This window comes from Sorex araneus, chromosome 6 (genome assembly GCF_027595985.1).
Source record: "Sorex araneus isolate mSorAra2 chromosome 6, mSorAra2.pri, whole genome shotgun sequence".
NCBI lineage: Eukaryota > Metazoa > Chordata > Mammalia > Eulipotyphla > Soricidae > Sorex > Sorex araneus.
The window spans coordinates 63,921,242-63,931,003 of record NC_073307.1 but is presented as its reverse complement, the minus strand read 5'-3'; the positions used below and the strand labels follow the sequence as shown (position 1 = coordinate 63,931,003).

The window sequence follows — 9,762 nt, the reverse complement described above, 5'->3', positions numbered from 1 at the left end:
ATGGGAAAGAACACAGAAAAGGAGAAAGGAGCTCCTTAGAGAGCCTCGAAAAGGACCAACCTGAGGGAAATCGCCAGAGGAAAAGAACCCCAGGAAGGATACTGGGGGAGGTGAGCCTCGAGGTGTGGGTGTATCCGGTCCGAAGACTTACAGCCTGCTGATAGGGCTGCTGGGAAGAGGCCCTTGAAAGGAAAAAAAAGGAAACCACTGGTGATTTACCAACAAACACGTCTTTCTCTGGTTTGGAGTTGGGAGGCGTTTTAAAGTCCCAGGAGTGTGTGGGAGGTGAGGCCCCAGAGATGGCCAGAGCAAACAGCCCTTGGAAAGTGGCCTTGAGGGAGACCAGAGATAGGCCTGGCCTGGAGGTGGAGTCAGACCTTCCTTCCTTTCTTCTCTTTTCTCTCCTTCCTTCCTTTCTTCTCTTTTCTCTCCTTTGTTTCTTTCTTCTCTTTCCTTTCTTTCAAAGCAGGAACCTTGATGTGTTAAAGCTGGAGAGGCCAGCCCCTCAAGGGAAGCGGCCGAAGGACAGGCGAGTGGTGATTAGTCCGTCCTGCGGACGGGCCTGGCACGAAGTTCCCGTGGCCGTGGGAGCCGCCACTGAACAGAGGAGGGACCCTCGACACTCGCGGAGCCCTGAGGAGGTACAGCTCTGCCTCGGGGGAAGGGAAGGGCTCGGAGGGGGTCGGGCGCTGCTGGTGGGAGGTGCCGGCTCCCTGCCCTGCTCCGGAGTCCTGACGTCGGCGCGGGAGGGGTGGCTTGCTTGAGGCTGTGTCCCGTGGCTAGGGGCAGGCCCAGCACAAGGTCTTGGCTGGCGTTGTCACTGCACTCGGTGACCAGAGAGGTGCTCCTGACCCTTTTTGACACCAGGACAAACGGTGACGCAGACCGGTGGCAGCCCGCCCAAGTACACACGGCAGGGCCTGCATCCACCCTGGCCAGCGTTTCCCAGACGTGAAACCAGGCCGCGCCTCCTGTGTCTCCCTCTGTCTGTTAGGGGACGGGAGGAGGGGAGCAAGTCGAGCTTCAGTAATAGTTCAGGCCGCAGGCCCGGGAGGAATAATCTTGCTTATCTGAATTCCTTTTATTATTCACTTTGGGAGGTCCTTCACTAAAGCAAATGTCTTGCTTTGTCTTCTTAATGGGGCTATTTAAATACAGGTTTTCCTTCTAGCTTTGTTTTTATAAAAAGTTGCCTGCACAGCCAGTATTTAGAATTTTATACGCGGTAATGTTCAGGCTCTTCAAAGTGTGTGAGATACTTTTGTTGATATTTTATTGCCCCACCAAATGACAAGCTTATCCTTGTTGTCTTGCTAAGAGGGAACAGATAGGCTAGAGTATGTCTCAGGATCCGGCCTTCTCAAAGAAAGCATGTGGTCCCACGGAGCCCCCGCCTTGAAGATCACTGTTCTAGTCTCAATTTCCCCGTATTGTTAGAGATCTGAAATGTGATCATTTCATGTGTAAAAAGACCCATCTAAACTTTTTTGCTCTGAATCCCTGTTCAGCCAGTAATAATCCCTGAGCACAGAGCCAAGAGTAAGCCTGAGTACTGCCAAGCATGGCCCAAAACCAAAATAACAAAGTAAATAAGCTGTCTTGCTCTAATTAAAAAAAAAATCTGAGAAATCCCATTCTGCAGGCCATTCAAGAGAGGTTTGTTTTATGTTTGCCACCCCTGACAGTGCTCGAGGTTTACTCCTAGTTCAAGGGTCACTCCTGACTCTCTCGTGCCCAGGGAGCACTCAAGGGTCACTCCTGACTATTGTGCCCAGGGAGCACTCCTGGCGAGGCTGGAGCACCACAGGGGATGCTGGGCATTGAGCACCAGTAGATACGTACAAGGCACGCTCCTTCCTCCCCGCTATGCTATTGCTCTCGCCCTCTCCAAGAGAAGTTTTATTTGCTTTTATTTTTTCTTGGAAAACTTTAACATGCAATTTAACTTTTCACAAGTTTTATTTTATTTTATTATTATTATTTATTTTGCATTTTGGGTCACACCCGGCGATGCACAGGGGTTACTCCTGGCTTTGCACTCAGGAATTACTCCTGGTGGTGCTCAGGGGACCATATAGGATGCTGGGAATCGAACCCGGGTCGGCGGTGTGCAAGGCAAATTCCTTACCCACTGTGCTATCGCTTCAGCCCCTTCACAAGTTTTAAATCCACTTAAAAGCTAAACAAATATCAACATAGCAGTGGCAAAAAAGAATCTTTTTTTATTTTTTACCATCAATTCCATTAAAATTAGGTGGGTCTTAGAAAGTTGAAAACTTTGTTTTGATCACCGTGCTTGGAAATTGAAGTAGAGCTGCTTATTGTCCCAATATAAGGTTATGTGTAAGAAACGTCTGTACTAGTTAAAAGTACTATTTACAAAAAATTAAAGAATATCTTTTAACTTTTTTTTTCTAATTTGGAGGTTCGTATTTTCAATGCTTGGGAGTTACTCCTGTCTCTGCACTAAGAAACTACTCTGACAGTGCTCAGGAGATGACCTGGGGTACTGTATATAAACCCAGGTTGGGCCCTACCCACTGTACTGTTGCTCGGCCCCCCTAAAACAACATCTTACTTGTTGGTGATTAATGTGATTTAATATTTTTCTGAAGGGTCTCTGGCACTACTGTTCTATTACTGTGTAGCCCTTCCATAACTAAATATCAGCAAGAAAAGAACAAATTTAATCTAATTTCTACAAAACATTGATTAATGAAAAATGAATCATTTAGTTGGGTTTGTTATAGTTATAAAGCAGGAGTCAAGGATTAATAATTTATGGTTTATGAAAATATTAAAAAGTTAATTATACCCAACAGAAACTTCTTGCTTGAAAGTAATTTATTATAGTAGCAGGCATTATTAATGCATATTTCCATCAAAGTTTAAGAACAGAAAAGCATAGTACTACTTTTAATTATGACCTGAAGAATGATCATGGCACTAACAGATTTTAATTTGGAGTTGGCCTCGTAGCTACACTTTTGTTTGTTTGGTGGCCACGCCCAGCTGTGCTACGAGGTAACTCCTCGTAGACACTGGGGCCCTTAGGGGATGCTGGGGATTGATCCCCCAATCGTCCCTGTGCAAGGCAAACACGTTACTTCCTGTATTATCTGGTTCCCACTTTTTTTTTTAAATTTTTTTTTGGTTTTTGGGTCGCACCCGGCGATGCACAGGGGTTACTCCTGGCTCTTCACTCAGGAATTACCCCTGGCGGTGCTCAGGGGACCATATGGGATGCTGGGATTAGAACCCGGGTTGGCCGCGTGCAAGGCAAATGCCCTACCCGCTGTGCTATTGCTCCAGCCCCAGCCCCACTTTGTTTTTTGAGAGTTCAAACTCTACAGATTATTCTCCACTCATAACTCTCAAGAGCATCCTTTTGTTTATATTAAGTTCTGTATTTAATCTGTGAAGCCCTGGCATAAATTCTTTCCCACAGTGATTCTTTCCTACAGTGATATCCCTAAGGGTTCCGGATTTCCATTTAGTTTCAGCATCCTAATAGGAAGGCTTCTTCCCAGCCACTTTCCTCCTTCTCATCTACAGTCCTTCCTATGTGTTCCATTGCAGAAGATCAAAACACTTTATATATAGCCACCATATCAAATGTCAAGTAGTATCAGATCTATAAAGTAGGTACAAAAAGTTCTATTTTTATGGAGCCAGGTGTGGCCCCTGAGCATCCCCACGTATAGCTCAAAAAAGGGGAGGCTTGGGGTGGGGTGGGGTGGGGGTATCCTACTTGGGAGACCCCTCTCATATTATGGGATCCATCCTGCCCTTTACCCTTTCTTTCTCTCCTTATAAGCAAAATCTCTGAATTGGACCAAAAAATGAGCTTTATGTTATAGGTAAAGTAAATTAAGGTAGAGGAAAACTGAATAATCTGCCTTGGAGTCAGAAATGGGATTCAGAGGTGTGGTACTCAAAGACTTGCTCTTGACAAGTATGTAAGTATTTCTATTTCTGCAACTTTTCAGTGCAGTGGATTTGACTCACAAGGGAGTTCAAGTCTATGACCGCTCTTCAGAGGCGTGCTTTGGGCATGTAAACACAGTACCAGCTGAAGAGGGCCACTGCAGGTTATCAGAAGTTTGTCATGTCGGCCACACGGCACAGCATGACCTGGTGCACCAGGCAAGCAAAGCCACTGTGGCAACACCAGGGAAAGGCTGCCCTGTCATGTTCTCTTTGGGGGCTGCGGTGGGGTGGGGGACATGGGGTTGGGTTGGACCACAGTTGGTGGTGTTCTGGGCTTAATTCTGGCTCAACACTCAAGGGTCATTCCTGGTGGGCTTGGGGAACTGTATCGCATAGGGATTGAACCTGAGTTGGCCTCCTGCAAGGCAGATGCCCTACACACTGGACTATCTCTCCATCCCGTGCTCTTCCCACTCACGTTCTGCACTTGGCTGGAGTAAAGGACCACAGAGACAAACACCTGCAGCCTACAGCACCTGCTTATTCTATTCTCATTCCACAGCACTCAGTACTTTGCCTTGCAGCCATCGAGGAATATTTCTCATCTGGAAATGATACTGTTTGCTCTTTTTTATCTCCCCACCACGTGTGAACACATGTATTACAAAGGGGCTTAGAGTTCACTTTAATTTTATTTTGTTGCATAAATTTATTTTGTTTTATTTAAGAGCTAAATCCTATTTTTAAACTTCCTGATAGTAAAATATTTTGTTTAAATTTCTTTGGAGGGAAACAAACCAGTATCTTCAATGTTCATGTTTCACTTACTTTTCTTTTGTATTTTGCCCATTTTCATATTCTTATTTTTGCCCATGGACCCATTTAAATTTAAAACCACAAGTAGTAAAGCTTTTAAAAAGTGAGTAGTAATTTAACAATGGTTATCCACCCACACTTGTTAAAATGTTAAAATGTTTCCTAATGCTCAACAACCTGCAGCTCTCAGCCCCCGGTGAATTTGAGTGGCTTCTGTGGATGAAGAGAAGGGCATTGCCCCATCTGAAGTCTGTTAGTGGTGCTCAAGTATTTCTACCATTCATTTGTTAATGAATATGACTTGTAAATATAGCTTGAAATTAACTTAATCTTAAATTTTGAAAATGACCTTCCCAACTTATTAACATTTTCTTTCATGGATGAAAAGATTTTCCTGTATGGGGCTTGAGCAATAGCACAGCGGGTAGGGCGTTTGCATTGCAGGTGACCGACCTGGGTTCCATTCCCAGCGTCCCATATGATCCCCTGAGCACTGCCAGGAGTAATTCCTGAGTGCTGAGCCAGGAATAACCCCTATGCATCGCCAGGTGTGACCCAAAAAGCAAAAAAAAGAAAAGAAAAGAAGATTTTTCCTGTACCTTGTTCGGTTCAGTGTCTTTGTGATTAAAAAAAAGATTAGCTAACATACATGATGAAAGGTACGTGCTTTTTATTGACATCCATGTGCATGAAAGTTCACGAAAGAACTGGTTCTCATGTCGGTGGGCCCCACTTTGACATATGTAAGGCAGGGAGGAGAAAGACAGCTACTTTCTCCCCATGTCAAAGATAACCTCTCAGTATCTGTACTGCAACCACAAAGTGGAGGGATGGGTGGAGGGATGGAAGGAGGTAGGGAGGGAGAGAGGGAGGGAGAGAGGAGAGAGAGAGAGAGAGACCTTGAATGGCTTTTCATATTCTCGAGGCAGCTTTGGTCTGGCGTGAAGTTTCTGGTGAGTCTCCTAGTCTTTGATTGTAGTTCTTGTCTCCACTGAAGTCTTCTCTGGGTCTGTTGCCTCACTTGGCTTTTGCAACTTCAGGGCTATCAGATATTACTGTTTTCCCTAGTTTCACAGCCATTGCCTTGGAAGGGGGTCTTCCCTATGTGCCTGCCTGCCTACAGCAGTTCAAGGATTCATTTTATACATCATTTTAACATGAGGAAAAGAGTTTAGGTCTAAAGGAATGATAAATATTGGGGAAGTGACTAGGAAATGTGTAAGGGAAAAAATAAAGGTGGTTTGGTAATGTCTGTTTACTCAGTCTTAATCTTGGTGTTAACAATTCCCTGTTTTTTGTTTTTTTTTTTCTTGAAGGTTTTTTCCCTCTGGGGGAAGGATGTGCCTTCCTCCAGGGAGCTGTGAACCCAGCTTTCATGCAGAAAAGGGAGTGCTAAAAATTCTTGTAAGCCTGTTGATGCTCAGTTGCGTTGAACTCAAAAATAATCCTATGCTAATGTGACATATTTGGGGTTGTCATGATCAGATCTGATCCCCTTTATTTATTTATTTATTTTTTCTTTTTGGGTCATACCCGGTAATGCACAGGGGTTACTCTTGGCTCATGCACTCAGGAATTACTCCTGGAGGTGCTCGGGGGACCATATGGGATGCTGGGAATCCAACCCAGGTCGGCCGTGTGCAAGGCAAAACCCTATCCGCTGTGCTTCACTTCAGTCCCTCTGATCCCCTTTAAATTAAAAAAAAATACTATAGTTGAATCTTGTGAATTTATTCCAATTTTATTCCTCCCCCCCCCCCCTGCAAGTTTTACTAGCAAGAAAGAGCTGCTTCCTTGTTAAAAAAAAAAAAATCTGGTTTTACTGTAATGTTTTCTGATCTGGCACATGAATTCTTTCTTTGCTCAGGGATTACTCCTGGCTCTGTGCTCAGAATCATTCCTAGCAGTATTCCAAGGATCTTATGTGATTCAGGGATCATCTGGGTTAAAGCAAGTGTCTTTTTTTTTTTTTTTAAATTTTATTGAATTACTGTGAGATAGATACAAGCTTTCATGTTTGGGTTACAATCTCACAATGATCACACACTCATCTCTCCACCAGTGCACATTCCCCACCACCAATATCCCCAGTATACCCCCCTTTTCCCACCCTCCCCGTGCCTCCACGGCAGACAATATTCCCCATACTCTCACTCTACTTTAAAGCAAGTGTCTTAATCTCTGTCCTATTGCCAGCCCTTACTGAATTATTTCTAAATTCTTAAAAGGATAAACAGACTAAAGTGTGTTTACAAAAAAATAGAGGTTTTTTAAATTAACTATGTTCGCATATTTCCTTTTGATGCTATCTATGCATATCAATTTGAGCTCTTTTCAGTGATAAAAGGCAACCTTCTGTTATGCAACTTCTTAAATTTAACATCACATCACATTTTACAGGTCCTGGCTGACTCTCTACCCTTGTGCCCTTCTTTTTTTTTTTTTTTTTGCTTTTTTGGTCACACCTGGCTCTGCACAGGGGTTACTCCTGGCTCTGCACTCAGGAATTATCCCTGGCGGTGCTCAGGGGACCATATGGGATGCTGGGAATCGAACCCGGGTCGGCCGCGTGCAGGGCAAACAAACGCCCTACCCGCTGTGCTATCGCTCCAGCCCTTGTGCCCTTCTTGAGCTGCTAACCCTTCTCCAGATACCAGACTTCCTGCTGGGAGAAGGAGGTAGGGAGTAGGGGGTGGGCACCTGGGAATGTAAGATTGGCCCTGCCCACCCGGGTACCTTTGGGCCCCCAAGAACTAGCCAGGAGAGTTGAGGGTCAAGTCCAGGCCTGATCTGAGACCGGGTGAAGCAGCACATTGCCTCCTCCCCTTATTTCCTCCCTGTCTGCACTCCCAGCTCTAAGGTGCTGGGAACCCTTACCCCTGGGCTCTGCAGACCCAGACTCCGGCCTCTCCCCTCGCCCCTGCCCACAGCTCCACCTTCCCGGGGTGGATCTCTCCCACCCAAGACGAGTCCCTCCTGGTCACTCTCTCCTTCTTCCCTAGCAACCCGCAGACCCACCCTGCGTACAGAAAGGCGCTAGTCTGTGAGCCCCGGTCATCATGGTCCACTTGAGGGCCTCCGAAGTCCGCCAGCTGCTCCACAACAAATTCGTGGTGGTCCTGGGGGACTCGGTTCAGAGGGCCGTGTACAAAGACCTGGTGCTCCTGCTGCAGAAGGACTGCCTGCTCACCACCAGCCAGCTCAAGGCCAAAGGGGAGGAGAGCTTCGAGCAGGACGAGCTGGTGTCGGGGGGCCAGCAGCTGCCCCTGCACAACGGCACCCACTACCGCGAGGTGCGCCAGTTCTGCTCGGAGCACCACCTGGTGCGCTTCTACTTCCTCACGCGCGTCTACTCCGACTACCTGCGGGAGGTCCTGGAGCAGCTGCAGGCGGGCGAGCACGCCCCGGACCTGGTCATCGTGAACTCCTGCCTCTGGGACCTCTCCAGGTACGGGCCGTCCTCGCTGGCCAGCTACCTGCAGAACCTGGAGCGGCTGTTCGCGCACCTGGACCAGGCGCTGCCCGCGTCCTGCCTGGTGGTGTGGAACACCGCCATGCCCGTGGCCGAGCACATCACCGCCGGCGTCCTCCCGCCCAAGCACCAGGCCTGGTCCGCGTCCCTGCGCGCGCGGGTGCTGGAGGCCAACTTCTACAGCGCCTCGGCGGCAGGCCGGCGCCGCTTCGACGTGCTGGACCTGCACTTCCACTTCCGCCACGCGCACCAGAGCCGGCAGCTGGACGGGGTGCACTGGAACCAGCGCGCGCACCGCCGCCTCACGCAGCTGCTGCTGGCGCATGTGGCCGACGCCTGGGGCGTGGACCTGCCGCGCCGCGACCCCGTGGGCCGGTGGGTCCCGGCGGCGCCGGCCGGGGCTGCCCAGGGCGCGGAGAGGCGGCCCCCGGCCGGCCCGCGCTCGCGTGCCTCGGCGCTGCCCCAGCCCTCGGCCCCGCCCGCGCGCAGGCCCCTGCTTCCGCTCCCACCTTCTCCCCCGCGCCCGCCCTGGCCGCCCCTGGAGCCCTGCCACCCTCCACCCCGCCCACCCGCGGCGCCCCCCTTGCTGGTTATCCCCCAGGAGGCCTGTTCAGCTGTAGACTGCCCTTTCCCGCCCGGCCAGCTCTCCCCTGGCCCTTTCCACTCCGACGCCCCCTTACCTACACAGTCAGGACTCCCCTGGGAAGGCGACTTTATATTTGACCCCCGGCCTCCCCTGGCCCCCTTCCCCCCACCCTGTTACCGGCCTGTGGTTCATAGGGGCTACCCCCGCTTCCATCCCCGGGGCCCCTACGCAGAGTGGAGGCAGCGACCCAGGCCTTTCAAGAGGAAGTCCCAGGCTCACCCAGGGCCAAGACCTCAGTAAATTGACTGAGATTATTTTTCTCCTCGTGGACATCACTGGACACATCGCTGATCTTTCGTACTCAAAGCCGTGCATTCCCAGTGAATGTGGAAACGATTTCTGACCCGTTCACGTGGGCTGTGGCCGCTTTTCTCCACTCTGGGGTAACCAAACATCACCGGCTCACCCTCCCTATGTGTCATTTTGTACACATACACATATATATTTTTTTAAATTTTTTAATAGTTTATTTTTAATTAGTGAATCAACGTGAGGGTACAGTTACAGATTTATACATTTTTGTGCTCATGTTTCCCCCAAAGTTCAATAACCCATCCCTTCACCAGTGCCCATTCTCCACCACCAGTAAACCCAACATCCCTCCCATCCTCCCCAGTCCCCTCTCCCCCCACCCCACACTGCCACTATGGCAGGGTATTCCCTTTTGTTCTCTCTCTCTGATTAGGTGTTGTAGTTTGCAATAAAGGTGTTGAGTGGCCATTGCATACACATATATTTTAAAGAACGTAATTCTCAGAAGTAGTTGTGCATTTTGTGTGTGTCTGTAATTAATGGTGCCTCTTTCCATTTAAATGTTCCTTCCTAAAACAAGGGTGTTGATAAAATGGCTCTCATTTATTTATTTATTTTTGCTTTTTGGGTCACACCTGGCAATGCA

General features: G+C 48.5%; 1 protein-coding gene across 1 annotated transcript; it reads left to right on the top strand.

The window, feature by feature from the left end:
- Positions 1–423: 423 nt before the first annotated feature.
- PCED1B (PC-esterase domain containing 1B) lies at positions 424–9,459 on the top strand. The gene is made up of 2 exons (XM_055143883.1): positions 424–641; positions 7,749–9,459. Exon 2 carries the CDS (start codon positions 7,806–7,808, stop codon positions 9,102–9,104), a length of 1,299 nt encoding a protein of 432 aa, XP_054999858.1. The 5' UTR covers positions 424–641; positions 7,749–7,805; the 3' UTR covers positions 9,105–9,459.
- Positions 9,460–9,762: the final 303 nt, after the last annotated feature.

Excerpts from the sequence above, each read along its gene's own strand:
- PCED1B (XM_055143883.1), top strand. The coding sequence starts at position 7,806 with ATGGTCCACTTGAGGGCCTCCGAAGTCCGCCAGCTGCTCCACAACAAA.